The 21,609-nt window shown below is 40.2% G+C and overlaps 1 protein-coding gene across 1 annotated transcript in view; it reads right to left on the reverse strand.

Annotated features, from left to right (window-relative positions):
• Window positions 1-21,609, reverse strand: part of LOC113407222 (inaD-like protein) — a 212,845-nt gene that overhangs the window by 148,134 nt on the left and 43,102 nt on the right. Inside the window, exons 16-17 of the mRNA XM_026655445.1 lie at window positions 17,862-18,029; window positions 13,123-13,254 (exon numbers count right to left, since the gene is read on the reverse strand). Of these exons, the coding sequence (XP_026511230.1) occupies window positions 13,123-13,254; window positions 17,862-18,029 (300 nt within the window). The remainder of the gene's footprint in view (window positions 1-13,122; window positions 13,255-17,861; window positions 18,030-21,609) is intronic.

A 21,609-nucleotide genomic window follows, 5' to 3' on the forward strand; every position in this document is an offset into this window, starting at 1 on the left:
TGTATAATTTGGGAGGATAGCTTTGGTCTAAAATCTTTGGACTGCATTTTACTTTTCTTTTCAAAAGAAAAGAAAGTGTTTAACGAAGACCCTCTCTTACTAATGACTTAACTCAAAGCTAATGACAAAGACACTATGAAAGAACAATACTTGCTAAATGCTGATAGCAAATGAGTTAACTCATATTTGTGTCTTGTAAACCATGAATAAAAATTGACTTTAGAAACCTAGTAGCATGTTGACAGCACTGGCTGCCAGAGTTTTCTATGTAGTCACAGGAGCTGTGCAAGCAATGGCAGTGCAAACTTCCTCCATACAGCCCTGCTAAGGTGCCTGTGGCGCTCTGTAGTGGCCTCCTCTACATTCATACATTGATCCATGGTCTCTCTCCTGCCACTAGCAACAAGAGTGTTAATCATGATGGTGAGTTTTATATCTGGAATACTTATCTTCTAGACTGAGGCTATCAACTCATTTCATATAGGCCACCATTAAGCCAACAGATAACGCTGTCTTTAGTCACTACCAGCCATATCCGGATTTCAGCTAGTGACTTCCAGGTAAGAGGTTCATTTACCTGGGAGGTAGGATGAGTGTGATAGACTAGGGAAAACCCCAATTTAGAGTTAAAATGTTATCTTGCTGGGAGAACTAAAAACAGATTAAGCCAAATTCACTCCAGTACAAGTCCTCTGTCTAAAACTAGACATATATGTCTAAGGAAGCACTTCTAAAGTAAATGGTAAAATTATTTATAAGCAAAACAGGAAAAGCAAATTAATAGGTCTCGAGAGGAAAATGGTGGGGAGCTTCCATTACTCTCATGGGCACTGGGACAAATTTATTTCCCTAGGGATCAAACAAGACTAAAAAGATCTGGCACATTTTACCATGTTCACAACTCAACAGACAAGAGGTGGCTGCACCTTCAAATATCCCTTTAGGAAATGGGACCTGGTAGTTGTCTTTTTTGACCTTTGCATTAGGCCTGATCTAGTACATATGAACTTGCACGAAATGGTCACAATTAACACAAATGTGAAATATACTATGTCTAACCATAGTTTTTTCCATTCAAAACCCACAAACCTTTCCTTGAGCTAGGGTGTCATGTTTGCCTTGCCATTCTCAGAGCCTCATTTGTTCTGGATTCATTTAGCAATGCCAAGAGTCAAAAAGAGGCCACCTGAATTGCTCTCTCTGGGGGTCCTGGTTCTGAACTGCAAGAAGTCTCTTAAAAAGCTGAGCTTGCTGGAATGCTGTTATAAGCCCCATGAGCATATGTCAGCATAACCCCATGGGGCTATGCTGATGGAGCTCATACTTTTAGTGAAGCTGAAGCAATAGTTACACATGCCGTAGACACTGATGGTTTTCAACTCTCAGCTACCAAGTTTCTTTATACAAAAAATGATTGTATCAGTACAGTCCCGATATTTGGGGCTTTGTCTTATATGGGCACCTATTATCCTCCACCCCCTGTCCTGATTTTTCACACTTGCTGTCTGGTCACTCTAAAAATGATACTCATTGACTGATGCCTTTATTATTTTCAAAGCCTATGAAATTTCTGTATTACCCAATAGAGGGCACTAAAGACCAGTGACAGTACTCACAATAACAGAGGAGTTTTAGGTTAACAACATACATCCCATTCTGCTGGGCTATGAGATTTTGCACAATATGTTAGGTAGGCACAGAGGATATGCATCAAAATTCTGAATGCAACAGCCTATTAAGTATAGATTTAATGCTAACCATACCTAGTCTCACGTAGAAGGAGTATATGTGAAATATACAACTGCAGGTGACTGACATTTACTATACACTATTATTCTCCCTTAGTTTCAGAATGTATTAGCTTTGACACCACTTAAAATCTGCATTAGGCTGGATCAACTTCTGTGAACATTGCAACAAACTGCCTGCTGCCCCAAAAGAACTTACCTGTTAATGTGTACCAAGAATAGTACTGCACGGTACAGTAAACAGTCCCAAAAGAAACCATTTGAGACAGTTTTTCTGTACCAATTTTAAGTTATCTGAACAATTTTGCAACTGCCAATTTGTGTAGTGCGGGGATTTATAAGACAGAGCCAAGAGAAACATATTACAGATCAGAGGATGTTAATTAGGTTACTGTGACATTACATTTTGCATGGGATCACTTACAGTACTAAGGTATATGAATTTATTTTTTTACAACCTTCGTTTTGTATCTTGAATACAATAAGACTTAAATCTCTCTCTGATATTCAAACTACAATCTTTCACCTCAACAGGTATAAAGTTAACCAAGGGCATATAATCAAGTTTAACTAGTAATAACTGGGCTAAGGCATGAAAAATATTGAACAGAAAAAGGAAACATGATTCAACCAACATAAGCAGACAGTTTACTCAAATTTATTCTGTTCATTAATGCAAATCAGCTTGGCCTGCAATCACATGAAATATATTTATCAGACAGATCTCTGGTTAGTATAGGAAAACCAGCATTGTTACTAATCAAAAAACATCCCAGGTATTCAAAATTTAAAAGAAAAAATTAAACATAATATCAGACCTAAATCTTAAGCTGAATTTGTCTGTTTGAAAGTATGTTGACTACTACTAGAAAAAGCACAAAACCAAATATGTAAATTGTTCCCCAGCATTATTTTTGTGACAGTTTTTCCATATTCAAGAGATCTCCCAAAGTCATTAATTTTGCTGTTTCTTCTGTTCTGCTATATGTAACCAAAACCTTGTTTTCCCCTTTGACCAAAATGTTGAGAAATTGATCAGAATGTGACTAACTTAAACCATGCCCAGGTTATTCACATCTCTCACTCACGATTACACGTACTGAGAAAATAATCTCATACACACACTCTCACAAACTAAACTTCTCAGCAAAAACTGAACACTGAGCAGTAGACAGATTATAACCCTCTTTAAGCCCCAAACAAAGAACAAGCAAACCATAGATAATAGTACAGTGAGGATTAACGGGTAATTTACCAAGGGCTTGATTTTGACTATCCCGAAAATGGCCAGGGACAGGAGGAAATCCCTTTCCTCACCCCTTGGTCAATCCCCAGCGTAGCTGTATTAGAGATGCTTATATCATGGCTTCACATCCAGTGAAGAGTTCGGGCAAAGCACGGACACTATTCCTTCTGCAAAGCCTCCTCAACATGCCGGCCATCAAACTAGTTAGAACTGGGGGAACAGAAGTAAGCTGGACCCTGTTCAGGTGCAGGAACTTACTTTCCCCTTGGAGGAAAGAGGAGAGCAGAGGAGAAATTGTGATGGGAGTCCCTTTCCCTTCCCAGTCCTCTCTGGGGCTAGTGCAATGACAGTTTAAGCCTAATGGCCCAAATGATCAAAGCCCTTTCCCTGTAGCACTGGTGTGAGGAGGGAAGTTAATTCTAAAAACAGTTACAGCTGCCCTAACTCTACAAGATGTCTTTCAAAATTCCACCTTGTGGAAAGAGCTAATAGTTTGTTAGATCTGGCTATTTTCTACCATTGCACACTCCACCCTGCAGTCAATCACCAGCAAACTCAAGACTCCGGAGACAACTGGACTGGAATACAAAATGTTTAAGACCTGATTCAACAACTCCTGCTCATGATAAATTGAAGCCAATAACACTACTTACTCATGACTATTCCAGACAAAAAGAACCTATACCTTAGCAAGCGGGTAAACTACAGATTTATTAATATGTGAGCCTTTAACACAAACCTGAAACAGAAAAAAGGCGAGGTTGCTTTTTTTTTTTTGGATGGAAGAAGGCAAAGCTTGGGAAATAAAACATGGGTATTTATTGATCTGCAGTGAGGGAATAAAGCAAAAGAATTTCAGAAACTAGTTCACAGCTGGCATTAATCAAAACTTCTGTTGTGAGAAATGTCAGTAAAGAAACAGGAATTCAAAGAGAAAGAAAAACAAAACACAGAAAAAGAGGAAAGATAAATAACTGGATGGGAGGGGTAGGTGGCAGAATGGGTTTTCTGCACTAGCTCTTCACTCCTGGTGGTCTGAAATCAAATCTGTCTTCTACTGTAAGTGGAATGAACTTAATGGCCTTTACTCATTTATTCACTCAAACCGCCACCGAGTTTGGTACAGACTAATTACTGCTCGGAAGAGGTTCATGTGCTGGGGAAGTAAGGATGTACTGTAGGTAGTTTGGACGGAGGTGCACTGCCCTTTCTGTAATGCCTTTGGGAAGTGGGCCTAACTCTTGCAAAGTTCATGAGCCCTACTTGACCCACTGTTTGTTTTCTCCATAGAAAACAACAAATTGCATTCCTTTGGTTTTGTGTTGTTGTTCGAAAGTATTTCTTTGGGGGGAGCCAGGTACAAACCAAATGATGACACTTTCCTTAATGAACAATTAGCTATTACTTGTCGAGGAACTAGTCTCTGAAGAGAAGCATTCCATATAGATATGTATGAAGGATGGACGGGTTGGTTCAGGTACACCAAGACCAGGCCTAAACTTCATCCTCATCTTTTTACAGTTTAAAAATACATCCTGAGTTTTGGCCCCTCACTCATAATCCAACCTTGTCACACCCAGAAGTCTCCATACTCAGCTCCCTCTCACCAAGTACAATAAGCTTTCTGCCCAATTTTTCCTCCTCTGCCTGAGCCTAGTTTCTGTCTCTCTTCCAGCCACTCCTTCAAAAACACTTTTCCCAGCCACCTGCTCCCTGTACTCTAGTCAAGTTCTTTGCTATCCCCAGGTTCTCTCTACCTTTGGTGATAGTCCGTATCCTTTGCTAGGGCTCAGCAGAACTGAAATTCTGGGCTGAAGCCAGCTGCCCACTTCTAATAGCATAAACTCTTGGGCTTCCCAGGATTCGGGGAGCACATTGGATGCTGACTCAAGAAAAACCCAGACAAGATTTTTAAAACACCTAATTGGAAACCAGCAGGGGGTACCAACTCTCCCCTGCCCTCCCCCCAACTTAGATGGGCAAGGGAGAAAACTATAAACAGGTGGGGTCACAGAGGGAATGGGAGTAAAGGGGAAAATACAAATACAGTCAAAGCAATGGTTGCACGTATCAGCTAGAAGCCCAACATTAGTGCAGACAGCCTTAGTGCAGCTGAACAACCAGTGGTCTTATTTCCAATCACATGAATGGACTTAATCAATATTCTACATTTGAGCACGGCCCAGACTCAAACTGGGATCCTCATGATTCTTAAGCAATAACTTTACTAAGTCAGCATTTCTCTGTGGGGCCCTCTGGTGCAGTTAACAGTAACCTGCTGAGCTCTTCATTATTATTTATACAGCACCCAAAAGGGTGGTAGGTGTTTTACAAAAAAGAGAGAGAAAAGCTTCCTGCCCAGAGGAATTTGCCCTATAAATAGAAAACAAGCAGTTGAACCTTGGTGAATGGGATGCAGTAAAGCAAAGATGTTTCGCTAGTTTCTAAACAAAAAACAAAACTCTGCCCACTGTCGCACTCATAATTACTCAGTGGAGGAGCAGTAAATAGGAAGAATAGCACAGGGTAATAATTTTAAAGATGGGAGTTAGAGGCACAAGGAATTCTAGGAAGGACTACCATAGGATATAAGCAACAGCCATTCCCTTGCAATAGGGAGGGACTGTGGAATCTAAAGGGGACATTGGAGACAGGACTGGACAGTTCAGGGATGAGGGTCTACATGCAGCAGGCCAGGCTGAAGGAAGACTGTTGAGAGTGGGAGCTTTGGTGGAGTGAAGTGGTCATGAGAAAAGGATGAGAACAGAATGGTAGTAGGAAGAATTGTAGAGAGACATAAAAGTGAGGACAAAGCATTTAAATACTGATGTAGAAGGCAGCAAGGAGAAGGCAGGGAAAGGATTCGAAGAGGAACCGGACATAGTCAGAATGGTAAATCTTGACTAGATTTCATGAGTTGCATCTTTTTTTGGGAGAAGGAGAAGATGCTGAGAAAACATGGAGATGTTTAACTTTCAGGGACTTTTCTGAACCTTTTCAGGTTCACCTATCACCTCTAATGTGTCCCAACACAGATAAACATGGAAGTGGAACAGAACTTTCAGAGGTTGCTAGTTCACTGTGTCTGCTTGGGGCCATAAATGAGCTTCCAACTGTCACAGGCAGACTGCAGAGCCTTTCTATAACCACCAACCATTTATACAGCTTTTTCTAGTCTTTTCATGACTAATTTTTAGAAAACACTTTGCTTTTTAACTACTGTTCAAGCTACAGTACTGACCCCTTAAATTCCCACCCTGTCCTTCAAGGTAGAGTGACTTCTACAGAATAATGATGATGATTTCCTGTACATTTAAAGATAAAGACTTTCTTGCAGCAGACAAATTCAAAAAGTGACCCAATCTGTATTTACTTGAGGAGGAGGGAAAGGTTTCTAACTTTTAATACTACTGTTTATTATTTTAGTTATTTCAAGGACTCTGAATGAACAGATGTTCCAGCCTAATGCCCAAGATCTCTCCAAAATCAGGTATTTTACCTGGAAAACAACCATGACAGTTCACAAAGCAAAATCTGCTTAAAAAAAACCACCAAGAAACATAATGAGAGCCAATCCATGGGATACGGCAGTCCCCTTTACAAATACTACTTCTTTCTTCTTCTTCCTCCTGTAATACATCTCTCCTAACTTCTCATGCTGGGAGAAATCAGAGTTACCATTCCCAAACTGCACCTCAGCACAGATCCAAGTCCTCTTAGAACTTTTTGCATCTCAGCTCCTCTTTAGTTTCTTTACAACAGTGAACTTTTTCTGTCTATCCCATCTGGATCTCATGCTGATATATAAAGCCTCTGATCCGTTAAAGTGGCTTCTGGACTCCTGATGCCTTTAGTACTGCTGTATTGAGGTTTTGAAAGTCACTCATCACAAGTACCCTAGAAACTCCATCAGGAATGTGTTCATTCCATTCATCCCCTTTTCAGTACTGAAAAGCAGTATTTAAGCAGAACTATGAGAGAATTTTCTCAATAGCTACATTCATGAACACACTATATAGTATTATTTTTCAAATCAAGAAGCTTAATATGATTTAAGGGATGCAGAACTTTCCCATAAAGGGAAAGATGCAAATTCTCTGTCAGACAAGATCTTCAGCACAGTTGGCATTAAGGCTTACAGTACTTTGATGTTAATAAATATGGATGGGTCGTAGAGATGGAAGAAAAGCAGCCTTCATCAGCTTTTCCAGTACCAAGCGGATAGCCACGATACAATTGCTTTTTAATATAGCTGTATGACTATGCTTGCCAATAAGCCACTGGTTTCCATCACATGAACAGGTGAAAGTGTGCTTCATGGGGATGTGAATATGCCTCTCTGTCCAAAACACATTCATTTCAACGTGGCCTAAACCCCAAAAATTGTAAGAGCGCAAAGTGTTTAGGAAGAGGGATGTTATACAATGCTCCAGCCCAAATCAAACTGGTGAACACTCCAAGCAGGATATGAATGGATTAGGGTGTGTCTTTTTAAAACTCCTGGGGCCTCTTTTGGAAATGGTTGTGAGATTTTTTTGTTTGTATTCTGTTATGCATTGTTCAACGGCACCTGCATTTGGCCCCAGTAGTCACTGAGTTTCAGATGTGACTGAAGCAATTCAAAGAGTACTTTGGAATCTTTGTGGATTAAAGATGCTGTGTAAAATTCAAGCCCACCTTTCTGCCAATATTCCTATACCCCCAGCACTACCATACCTCCCCACCCCCGTTCTAGCTGTAGTCACATATCAAATATTTTAAAGTACTGTGAATTCCAAACATAGGCAATTACGCTCCATGAAAAGTCTGTTTAGCATCTTGTTTAATTTGATAAAGGCTCATCAGCTTATTCAAGAGTCAGCTTCTGGTTAATACAATCGCACGAAATTTGCAGGACAACTGCCTGTGGTTTTCCCTATACGTCTGTAACACATCACTAATTGGTTATGGAATCTCTTTGCTCTGCTGGGTCTATGCTAAAGGCTATTTTTTCAGAACCCAAGGCTCAATGGACTATCCTTCCTAGTATCTGGTTTCATCAGTCTCTAAATGTCTATATCTTGGGTGCTGAATTTCCTTCCTCCCTATCTACCCCCACATGATCATACTCATTTTTATATAACAGTGTTTCCCATTTTTCCGATTGAAGCATCATTTTCTCTTGCCTTTTCCTTAAAAAGGAAAAAAAAAAAAAAAAGTATCACTACTACTAGCAATGGTGGCTATTCATCAAACATTTATATTTCCTCTGGCTGGTTGGGTGGTTTAGTCCTCTGGTTGAACCAAACCTCCACCCCTTCTTTGTGATAGTCAAAGTTGTTAATAAGCAAAACTTTCACCCCTACTGGCAGAGAACAATGTTCATGTACAGCACCTTATATCCTAAACAAGCCCAAAGCACTTTACAGATTAAACATCAGGATCACTCACCCACCACCACAATGTAGTTACCACTGAACATGTCAGCAAGGCTACATAAAAGTTAGTTAGGAGATGGAGCAGAGTAACTTCTCCAAGTGAAATTATGGGGAAAATTAAAGGAGATAAAGAATATTGCTCAACCTAGAAATTGGCCAGGATACTAAACTTTAAACCACGCCTTCCTTAATAACCAGAAAGTGGACAGGACTTGTGTTTTAAGATGGAATCTTCAGTAACACACAATGCTCCTCATGACTCCACTGAGATATAGGTTCACAGTCAACTCAGAAGGCATACTGCTTGTAGAATCTCCATCATCACGTACCACTGTACCTGGGATTTTCCTTCAGAGGTATCCCATCCAAATTGTCCCCAAGAATGACCAGGGTTAAATTAAGAGATCTGACTAATCTCACCACATTGTATTTTTACAACATCAGCACTATTATTCATTTTAAGCAACCAAGTCTTGAGCGGGAGGCTGTTATTTAAAATAAACAGACCCCCTCAGGGAGGAATCCAGTGAAACATATCACACAATTTTAGGGGCTCCATCATGGGATCACCTGTTTCTACAGCATGGCATCTTGCCTGCAAGGTTAAGCTTAGTAGTTTTAAAACTTCTCATTGCAATTTAGTAGATCTGGTGAATGCAAATAGATCTATTAAGTTTAAATGACCATGCAAAGCTGAAAATCCCAAGCTTAAAATTTACAGACAAATGTTCTATGGTAGCACAAAGGCTACGCCCCACTCTTTGTGTAGTGATACCATATGTTTCAGCAATAGATCCTTCCATGAGGAGCCTGTAAATAGAAAAAAATCTGATTTCAAGTTCTTAAGTTACTAACACAAAAAAGGAAAACAAACAAAATGTAGGGAAAAGGTAGAAATATTATTGGTCACTCTCAATCAGTATAGTTAATTTGTAATTAAAGTTATGTAAGTTAAGTATAAATTAGCCGACATTACATTTATACATTTCTCGGAATATCTTTTACATCACTTGGGATACGCTTATTTATTTTATAGATGTAACATCATGAGAAGGATAGTCCATTAAAAATTAATATGCCAGAGTAATAATTTCACTCTCTCCGTTCTCAATTCCTATTCTCCATCGCTAAGAGTTTTTATTAGTATTGCTTTTCGGAAGCACAAATGGGCTTGTACTATGAAGTATCAGAAAACTTACACTAGGACACAACAGATCTTTCAGGACAATAGTTTAATAGGATTCAATGTAGGATTAAACATTTATATGGATAATGAGAACACTCAGAGTCTGTCTACACAGCAAAGAAAAACCCGCAGCTGGCCTGTGCCAGCTGACTCCAGGCTCACTGCGGGGGCTGTTTCATTGCAGTGTAGACTTCCACCCTGCAGGATCATAGAGCAATGAAACAGCCTCCGTAACCGAAGCCCTGTGAGCCCAAGTCGGCAGGCACAGGCCAGCCACGGGTTTTTCTTTGCTGTGTAGGCATACCCTCACAGTTATATCAGATAGCGTGCTGTACTGAAAACAGTGTAAAAATTACAAGCTGTCACTTTAAATCCTAAAGGTTTCCCTGGTCCTGCTTGCAGGTTAGGAGGCTATGTAGGGAAGCATGCAATCAGGGTCTTTCAGAAGTCAGTCTGCAGAGAGCCTGCCTAGAGTAAGATATGGTGAGCCTGCTTTATCTCTGTTTTTGGGTTCTTGTGCGTTATCATTCTGAATTCTAAGAAATAGTGTTATGTTGCAACCTTTCAGCAAAAGTATTTTATGTTTTTAAACAAACTTCTCTATGTGTATGCCAGGAACATAACAGATAGATAGGATAACAAAAATTAAGATGGAGGAATAAACTCTCTTGCTTCAGAGTATACACCAGCCATTCAAGGATGAGAGGCAGAAGAACACCCCCCCCACCACCACCACCACCAACCACCCATCCCAAAAGGCAGGTAGTTCCATAAATGATTACAACAGGGTTTTCTTGCACCTTTCCTAAAGCGTCTGGTAACAGCCACTATCACAGACTTCTGGACCAATATGCCTATACATTAGAAGCTTACAGTTTAATACCTGAAACACTGAAAGTCACAGATATGGTCTTTGTTCTTCCACAAAATCATCTTTCCTCTGCCTTGCAAACAATGAGTTTCACTCATTTGGATTTATCATCTAAATCACTCACAGCAAGAGATGTTATAACTCAATTATCTCACAAATACCAAACTTTAAAATTAAGTTACTGGTCACCTAAATGGACACTATTTATGCACTTTACGTATAAACAGTGAAAACATCTTGTAAGCAGTATATTTGCCATTGTAAAGCTTGAATTTTTTCTCAATAAAGCTTTAGAAGCAAACTACATGGGGCTGGACACTTACATTTTTAAAGCAGTATTAACTTAGGAGGGGGGAGTTTAAAGGCAGAAATGGGATTTTAGGCACCCAGTTTCCATTGATTTTCAGTGAGAGTTGTGCATCCCTCATTTGTGCTTTTCAAAATCACCCCATGCAAGAGTTCTGGACAGTTTTCCAGTAGGCAAACTCAGATCACTTCTTTCCATGACTGAGGACTATTAATTGTTTTTTAAATGAAGTGCGCTCTCTCTCTCAGGGTACATCTATACTTACCTCCGGGTTTGGCGGTAAGCAATCGATCTTCTGGGATCGATTTATCGTGTCTTGTCTAGACGCGATAAATCGATCCCGGAAGTGCCCGCCGTCGACGCCGGTACTCCTGCTCCGCGAGAGGAGTACGGAGTCGACGGGGGAGCCTGCCTGCCGCGTGTGGACCCGCGGTAAGTACTTTGTAGTTCGAACTAAGGTACTTCGACTTCAGCTACGTTATTCACGTAGCTGAAGTTGCGTATCTTAGTTCGAACTGGGGGGTTAGTATGGACCAGCCCTTAGAGTGAACTCATCATGTGCTGGGAAGAGCAACACAGTTTTACAAGGCAATCCCGAACAGAAAAATAGCACAATATCTTGTAATTATAGAGCTGAGATTAAGTGGATTACGGTTTATTTAATATTGATCTGAAAGTATTTAAATCTGCAAGGATCCCAATATTACTAATGTATTTACATTTGTGAATAAGTAAATAAAAAGCCTGTTATTAAAGCCTTCATTAATTCTGATTATATGAGAACTTGAAAGCAAATCAGTGTATTGCTGCTTTGTAGAGTCCCAGGGACTCTACCGAAAAGCTGGCACTGTAACACAACACGTATCAGCAAAAATGACTAACAGGATCTACTTTCAGTAATCTTAAATCACACTGGCAAAATATGGAATTAATGGTTTTGCATAATACCCCAAGTATTTTTATTTTAATCTGTTCCTGATTCATGTCTTATTGTATAAAATATAATTGATTTTTATATCACTTGACATTTATGTGCAATGATAGACTACATTTTTTTCCTTCAACCACAACGTTTAGGCAGCACTCAGATGTTTATGTTATTACGAAAAGCAATCCAGCAATTTTAATTCTTAGGAGTATGGTGCTTAGAGGTTTTAAAATATCACATTGACGGATAACATTAGAAACTTCATCCTAACCTCAAAATTCTGATATTTTTTATATCTTTATTTAGGGCCAAATTCTTTACTAATGTAAGTGGGCACAGATTCAATAGAATTTTACCCAATTACACCGGCAGAGACTTTGGCTCTTAATTACTAAGGAGCTTTAGGATCATGTCTATGAAATCTGTTCCACAACTTTTTTTTTTTTTTTTTTTTTAAACATAAAAAAAAGATTGTTTTTAAGAATAATTTGCTTTAAGCTATTATTGGGGTCTGAGATTCAGCTCCTTTTAAGAAAAATAATGAAAAAATTCTGTGCCCCAAGTACGTTGGGCTAAACATTTAAAGCAGTCAAGAGACAAAATTATTTAATGTCTATACCCTATTCTTATACAATACATGAAATTAAAGCAATTTATTACTTTATTAGCAGAGGAGTTAAATTGGGTTTCACATGCTGACCCCATTTGTCACTTCTGGCTTTATAACCTCACCATGGAAGTCAATTGTGGTGAAACTTGGTATCAAGGGCCCTTAAGTTGGAAAATGAATAGTTGTGCTTTAAGGGTCTGATCCAAAGTCTATTGATCATAACAGGAGTCTTCCCATTGACTTTAATGGCCTTTGGATCAGGCCTAAAGAACCAATGGTTATTTATTTGTATTACCGTGACACCTAGGAGCCCCTGTGCAAAGCACTGTACTAACAGGCTCATCACAAATGTATTTTTAACTGAAGGAGGGAGGGGGGAAATTGACAAAACATTTAACAAATAGCAAAAAAATGTTGTGATACTAAATGCTCTCTCACTACTCAATTATTTATAAAGTAATTCCCAGTGATTAAGAGAACCCGTAGCCTTTAAACACCAAGTTAGGAGTTAGAGGATGATTAACTGCACTTTATTATATCCAGTAATTAGTCTGGGTTAAAACAATGTTCTACCGTATACTTTACATAGTTGGTCCAGTGTAACACAGGAAAATTTGGCCTCAAAGGAACAAATAATTTCTCCCAAATTTCAAAGTCCAAGAGCAATGTCACTGTAGTATTTTATACATATATAACACAATTAATGTAACAATATTTACAGGAAATTTTGAGGCACAGTACAAAGGGAAAGAGAGGATCAGAGGTATTTTCAGTATTTATTGATATATACAGTACAAGGAATAGCATACCTGATAATCTAAAATGCTGAATCCTAAACCTTTATAGTCTTTTTCTAGTTCAATAACTTTCACATCAGGACACCACAATGCTAGTTCACCATCTCCTTCCTCTTCAGGATGAAGGTCTACTTCTGGTTTCATCTGAAAAATAAAATATCTGCTGCAAATACTATCCCTATTTTTAGTTCTGGATGGAAGTTTATTCAATCAATATTCCTCCTATATTAATGGTTCATCCAAGATGGAACTCATCTGAAATATTATATATCCTTTTTCTCTAATTCCATCCAGACTAGGGTCCTGATCTTGCAAACACTTATGCATCCCATTGTGACCACGCCCAACAGCAAAGCTAAACATGTCCATCGGGCCTAACACTGCACACAAATACTGAGATGTAATGATATAACGTTAAGGATTATTTCTAATTACACTAATGGCACTAACCTTTTACATGTCAATGGACTTCGGCCATCCCATTAGATGCATAAAAGGAAAAATAAATTTCTCAACATAAGGATTTAACCACCACATAAGGGAAAGCCCATGAAAAGACAGAAGGTCCTGAGGATTTTAAGTATTAGAATCTTAATCAATCCCAAATTGCAACTATGTGAGTACATGACTTTGAAAAACTTTTTTTTTTTTTCATTTTTGCTTTAACATTTGAACTCTGGAAGAGAGAGAAACACAAATCCCTCTAAAAATAACTGACTTCACAAGTGTATTTCAAAAGTTTTGAGAAAAAAAATCATCCCTTGTTGTCTAAAATAAAATACAGATTACAAATTTTACTGCTATTGCATCATTTGTTGTAGAGGGAAACAATATTGCAAATGTAAAAGAAAAAAAAGGAAGTCCACAGGCAAGTAGCATGATCTCTGCGAAGTTTGAATGGAAATTGTCATCAGGAAACTTGAGGACCTTCCATTATTAACATAGCAATCATTTTATTTCAGCTCATTGTGTAAGCATGCAGGTATCACAAACCATCACCACTGGCCCAAAGGGATAAAGAAACTATAATCACAGACATGGCTTCTTGCTTCCTAGACCAGAAGAAAGTAGAAATATTGTGGAGGTGGATTTAAGGAGCAGGAGAGTCTTTGTGTCATTCAATCAGTATCAATTGTTGGCAAATGCACTTAACTGGTGTCATACGGATGAAAAATATTCATTAAAAGGCAAAGTCAAGTAGTAAGGAAGAAGGAGTTCTATAGCAATAGAAGGGACCCTTCTAAATGGCACATGGTTCTTCTTTGTGCCTCCACTATCGAACAAAATATCCATAGTACTGGCCAACCTATCCTCCTAGGAAGGCCATCCTACCAAGCAGAATCTAGATCAGGGAGAAGGGGCAACCAGGAGTAAATACATTTTATAATGTAAAAATGTTACAAGATTCAACACTTAATTTGGGATTTTTAAGGCTTCTACCATGGAAATAAGTGCTAAGGCTCCTGTTTTCCCAGTTTTGCATAAAAACTTGATTTGCAAGATGGAATTAATCAGCTAATGGGAGCAAGGCTTAGATTTAGTATAATTCAAAGCTCCTGCTCACCTATTAAGCTGAAGAATGATGTATTTGATGTACATAGTCAGCATGCTAGCTTAGTGATTTACATACCTTGTATTTATAGTACAATGAAGTTTTTAGTAACCTGCCTGAGTAAACAACATTAAAGTTGCGAACATGAAATATCTTTCACTGAAAACACATTACCTAAAATACTGTCATAGCCTAGGAACATGAAAAAGTCAAAGCATCACTCAAAATCCATGCACCTTCTAGTCAAGTGTTCCTGGGTCTCTGTTGAACACTTTGTGCTTTAGCCTTAAAGAGAAAATGTCACTAAATCAGTTAGATTTGTTATTGTTTAATGAAATATAATTTTCACATGCAGATTCACAGTATTCTATTTAAGTTCCAGTATATCTCACCATGGTTCATTTCAACCCACCCAAAGACTTGGGCTATTCTGTCACTACTACACTAATTAAAGCCAAGTCCTGCTCTCATTGAGTTAATGAGTTTGGGACATCCACTACCAAAAGCTACCTTGGCACATTGTGTTTATATATGTAAAAGCACAAATGTCACAATGCTCCAAACTTTCCTACCCGATTTCATGTTCATACTTTAAAAAGATGTTGAGTCTCCTAGGAAAGTCATCTGGTGGTGTATGAGGAAGAAAATGGTATCAAAACTGTATGTGTGGCTTGCTCAAACCATTATGTAGATGCAAGGTCAACACTCAGAACTTCTAGTGGTGAAACAGACAAACTATTGGTTAAGGTGGGAGTGTGTCAGGGATCAGCATTGAGCCCTTTCTTGTTTAACCTCATCCTGGATACCCCACAAGGAACATACAGAAGGAAGCACCTTGGTGCATGTTGTTTGCAGATTATATCATTCTATACACTAAGAAAAATAGTCTACAAGAGGATCTTGATAAAACGAGAGATGTGTTGGAGAGACGGGGCGCAAAATAAGCAGAGAAAGAGAACATGGTATGTAATTTCAATTATATGAACACTGTAGAATTATCCTTCAAACTAGACACGCAGTCAATACTGAAAATGCAGTTTCAAGTTTTTGGGGGTCCAGAACCTGAGAAAATAGAGGATTAAATAAGAGAGTGAGGATAATGAATGCTTGGCTCAAAAGGAAAGAGATAAGTGGTGTAGGGTGTGAAAGGAAGATACAAGTAAGTGTAAAAGGAGAAGTTTGTAAAACTGTGGTTCATCCAGTTTTCAAGTATGCTGCTGAGTGTTGGGTAACAAAGAAGAAACATGAGCAAATGATGTTGCACAGAAATACGAATTTGGAGATAGAAAAGTGGTGTAAGCAAGAGAGACCAGGTGAAGAATGTGTATGCTAGAGATATGCTCAGAGTAACACCCCCTAAATGCAAAAAACATGAGTACAAGCTCAAATGGCATGAGCATATAAACCACAGTCCTGCAAACTGAGTAAGAGACCCCAATATACCAAGACTGAATGAAAAGGAGAAAGGCCAGCCCAAGAAGTGATAGGATGGCATAAAGGAAGACATGTTAGCATGTGGCGTGATAGAGCATAAGTAGGGCCCTACCAAATTCAGTCAATTTTGGTCAATTTCACAGTCATAGGATTTAAAAAATAATAAATGTCACTGTTTCAGATACTAAAATCTGAAATTTCACAGTGTTGTAACAGTGGGGCCCGCAACCCAAAAGGGGGCAATGGTGGGGGAGGTGTCACAAGGCTATTGTAGTGGGGGAGGGGTGTCACAGTGTTGCCACCCTTACATCTGTGCTATTGCTGGGGATGGCGGCGCCGTCTTCAGAGCTGGGCAGCTGGAGAACACTTTTGTGGGTCGACAGGGCCAGCCTTATGGGTGGGCAACCACCCAGGGCACCATGGTTGGGGGCAGGTTTCCGTGGTCACACACACACACACACACACACACACACACACACACACACACACACACACACACCCCAAGACCCCTTTAATCCCCGAGTGCTGGACCCGGAACTAGGGAGGGGAAGGGGCTGAGGGCACCCTGGCTGAGGGCTCCTACCATACGCCACACTCCAGCTGCTGGTCCTGGCCGGGTTGGTGAGGGACAGGACTTCCTCTTCCCCTGCAGGGGCCCTTCCCAAGGCTGGTTCAGATCCATCTCCAGGAACCTCCCCTGGCTGCAGAAAGTTCTGCAGCTGCTGGCTGGGACCCCAGCTCCAAAGGCAGTGCCGCTGCCAGCAGCAGTGCAGAAATAAGGGTGGCATGATATGGTATTGCCACCTTTACTTCTGCGCTGTTGCTGCCTGTGGCACTGCCTTCAGAGCTGGCCAGCCGGCATCCACCACTCTCCAACTGCCCAGCTCCGAAGGCAACGCAGAAATAAAGGTGGCAATACTGTGACCCCCTTACAATAACCTTGTGACCCTCCTGCAAACTCCCTTTTGGGCTGGGGCCCCCAGTTTGAGATATGCTGGTCTCCTCCGTGAAATCTGTATAGGATAAAAGTACACAAAAGACAAGATTTCATGGGGAGACCAGATTTCACATTCCATGATGCATTTTTCACAACCGTGAATTTGGTAGGGCCCTAAGTATATGGCACTGAACAGAACACTTTGGAGGGACAGAATTCACAGAGTGGAAACCATTTGATTGGATTAATGCAAGGAAGAAGAAAGAAAAGGATTCTGAAAGGTGTTTGAAAAACCACATATGACATCGGACATAGCAAAGCGATTTGAATAAATCAACAACTTCTGACAAATCAAACAAACAATCAGTGCTGAATCCTATCATCTGGTTGTATTATGATATCAGAGCTGTGTTGTTTATCTTACTGGGATTGGAAACACCACTGGACAGGAAATAGATGTTACCTTTCATGTTTCCAACAGCACCAAGCACATGGATAACCCTCAGGAAATAATACAATGAGCTTTTGTTAAAGATTAGAAGTGATGACCCTACATAAGTACAAAGTAAATCCCTCTTACTGAGCTGGTTTCTCATGTCTTTTAACCTGCTTGGCATTTCCATGTGAAACAGTGATGAGATGTAAAGACCATTTTGCAAGACAGCTGGGTACAAAGAGCTGATGTACATATCCACGCAAATGGATTTCACACATTTTTGTTTTAAAGAGCTGAAATTGGTTGAAGCAAACAAGAGGGAAGCCAAAACACTGTCTTTAGAAAGTTAGTGAACTTCTGTCCAACTGAGCTACACAATCTCTTATCGCTACCTTTGGCTCCGGAGACGAAACCTCGATGGTGCTGAGCTCATCCACAAAGGATTCGCCGCCATCGTCGAACAGGCGCCGACAACAAACCAGAGTGAATGGAGGCGGCACTTCTTTCAGAAAAGAAACTGCCTCACGGCGGGATTTTCCATAAAGCTGAACTCCATTTACCTAGGCAGAAAAGAGAAAACATGCACCACCATTCAGATATTTAAAAGGATATTGATCAGGTTCTGCAATAAAAATATTCTCTCGTTTACTTTAAACCATTACACTATATGCAATAATTGTCCTCCCCAACTGTATAAAGGTCTAATTTCACTGAGGGATTCCAGTGAAGCTTGAGTGGTTTAGTTAATGTACCCCCTAAAATATACATAAATTACTGTAAGACTGTTATTCCATCTCCGGATTCTGGTGACTTTATTGTTATTACATTGTGGTGATCCATGTCTTCTGTTTTATTCAGCTTCCCTTCATTTATTTCCTGCCCTCTGTGTTTCTAGTCCCAACACCTCCTACAGCAGGCATTTTGGTCTTAATCCCTTCACCATGGTAGTCATTCTTTCTGGGTTCCTTCCAGGTAAGTTATTCACAGCCTCCCCCAATGCACAGACAGGAAAACTGATTTCAGCAGTACTTGACTCTAGTTTAAAGTGCTTTTAGAAATTAGTCCTAATGTCAGAACGCTTTATTTATTAAGCACTTTTCAGTGCCTGTATAAACTGCTGGCTTGACAGCCCACATGACTGAAGCGCTCTTTTCATCAACTGGCATCCCACTGGCAATGCAAACTCCTGCCCACTGTCCCACCCATGTGCCTGAATTACGTTCTACGTGGGCCAGGTTGAGAGTGTTATTCATTCTCCATGTCCCAGTCAATCCATGGTTTCTCTGCCAAGTCTGCCAACAAGGATACCAGTTAGGATCAATGATGAAGCCAAAGTAGAGCTGGTTGGAAATCCCAAAACATTCTGGGGAGGCAATTGGTGTCTTGGCATCAAAAAAATTGAGTTTGAGGAAATATTTCACCAACAATTCAAAATCTGGATGATTTTGAGCTGTTCTAAATCAAATGCACCAAGTCCAAACTTCAACAACTGTTGCAGGCTTTAAAAATATAGTCAAATGGATGAAACGAGCTAGATCCTTGAGAGGATATACACAAATGCTTTACACAATAAAAAGAAAAAGCAATTACCATAAGCAATTCAGCAGAAAGTCCTGACAAGTTAAGCCTTATCATCCCATAAACTTTAGCTGCTCAGTGATAACGGAAGACCGCAAGGCAATCGCTAATGATTTTTACAACCACAGATGGTGGTTATGTAAAATAATATTCCCTTCAAAGTGGCTTACTGCAATAATACTCTTTCCTCCCCTCTTTTTTTAAGAAACCTAAATATGAAGAGTTTTCCACCCTCTCTCAATTTAACAGTTGGTAGTGTCCACACAAAGAACGTATGTAGGTGTTACACTTGGTTGCACTGTAAAAATATTACATATACAAAGAATGCAGAATTTCACCAAGTGTCAATGGCCTGACAAAACACCCTGATTCTACAGCTACCAAGTAGTGCATATGTCTGCTGAAGTCAAGATCTGCCCAATGTCATTTCCAGTATCTCCATCCCTGTGGATGTGATTTAGGTTGGTTTGGTTAAGATTACATGCCCCATACTATATCATATACCTGTCTTCCAGAGTCATCACTTTTCCTTAGATAAGCTCAATTCTTCCTCCTTTGCTTTGTGTTTATGTAGTTTAAATATGAGTTATGCTGTTTAAGAACCTACCATTTTCCTCTCAACTTTGTAACACAATTGAGGAGATAATCTAGAGCAGGGTTTCTCAAACTTCATTGCACCACGTCCCCCTTCTGACAACAAAAATTACAACATGACCCCAGCAGCAAGGAACAAAGCTTGAGGCCACTCAAGTCCCGCCTTCCTGGCTGGGGTGGGGGTGGAGAGGGGCGAAGCCAAAGCTCAATGGCTTCAGACCCAGGCAGACTGCCTGTAACCTGAGCCCTGCCACCCAGGGCTGAAGCTCAGGTGGTGGGGCTCAGGCTTCGGCTTTGGCCTTGGCAAGTCTACCGCCAACCCTGGTGACCCCATTAAAACAGGGTCGTAACCCACTTTGGGGTCCCGACCCAGTTTGAGAATTGCTGATCTAGAGTTATACAGTCAGCAGAGCTTGTCAGGAATTTTCCCACAAAATATTTTTTATTGGGAAATGCTGATTTACGAAACAGAAGCTGGTCACAGAAGCATCTCTGTTTCAACAAAACTTTCATCACAAAGGTTTCTCAGCTCAAGAGAGAGAGACATGCCTCAGAATAGCCAATGGCATAGTGACAAAGGCACTCAGCTGGGACATGGAAGACCCAGGTTCAAGTCCCTATTCTGCCCTATTCAGAGCAGGGACTTGAATCTGAGGCTCTCCTATCCCAGGTGAATGTCCTAACTATGAGGCAATGGAGTCAATGTCTTTATCTTGGCCTAACAATTATTTATATGAAGCAGAACAATTTCAACAGGAGAGAGACAGAGACACGCAGACCCTGGAGTTATGTCTACATTACAGCAGTGTGTAGAGTACAGACGCTGCACGGCCAACTAGCACAGTGTAGCAGTAGGCAGTGCAGTAAGTAGCAATGTAGACAGGAGGCACTGCTTAGGCGAATAGTGTGCTCTACATGCCTGAACCTCAAAGGTATATACCCTACTTGGCTCTTTACATGCCTCAGCAGTGCCTCCCAAGTCTGCACTGTCATTTTTAGCAATGTAGTGTCCTGCTTCTAGAGCCTTTCCCTGCTGTATGGAGCTACATGTGTAATGCCTGTACTTTACATGCTGCCATAAGCATAGGCATCACCTAACTCTATGGTGCAGTTTGGCAAAAACTCATGAGAAAGGCCTCATTTTCATTCCACATCAGAACGAAACTGCAAGTCGAAACCTTGACGTTTGTTGTGAACTGGAATTCTTGTTTTCTTGCCCGCTAAAACGGCAGATGTTTTCAACGAGCTCTAGGAACTGTAATCCAGCATTGCCGTGACTGCTGAGCTATTAGGCTAAACCGTTAATTAATTATTTAAACAAAAATATCAGTGCAAAGTAGTTGTTTTTTTAAAATGCATTTGGAGTGCTAGTGTGGTGGGAAGTTATCATCTCTCAGCTTTCTGTGATTGATGGACAAGGGCTACTCTATGTCCACCAGCAGACTTGGGGACTCCCTCGCTGCTCTCTTATAGCTGCTGGAGATCAATCTCTAAGCAGGAAGGGTGCCAGATGCCCCATCCACTGATCACTCCATACTAGCCATTCCACCGAATGACAGTAATGGAGGTTTTAGAACAAAACGGATTGGGAGAGTGACAAGGAGGCAACGGACACCATGAAAACAACACAAGAAAATCAGTTAAAACAGGAATTTTTTGTAAGTACTATGATTCCTATCAAACAGACCTTTATAAATGTTTAAACTTGCTATACATTTAAAAATGTATCTCCCTCATTAATTATTAATCCAAACTATCTCCAGTTGTTATATCAGCACCTGTGTAATGCTGTTCGCTTTAGTTAAGGGACTGTCATAATTTCCATTACAAGCCCCTATTTAAGAGGATTTATAGCTTGGCTGTAAAAACATGCTCTAGGCTGAAACTTGGCATATATAGTTTTAGCCCTAGAGAACAGTTTTGTTTCAGTTGTTTTTTAAGCTACGGGGGGGGGGGGGGGGGGGGGGG

This window comes from Terrapene carolina, unplaced genomic scaffold (genome assembly GCF_002925995.2).
Source record: "Terrapene carolina triunguis isolate 2854851 unplaced genomic scaffold, T_m_triunguis-2.0 Scaffold210, whole genome shotgun sequence".
Lineage (NCBI taxonomy): Eukaryota > Metazoa > Chordata > Testudines > Emydidae > Terrapene > Terrapene triunguis.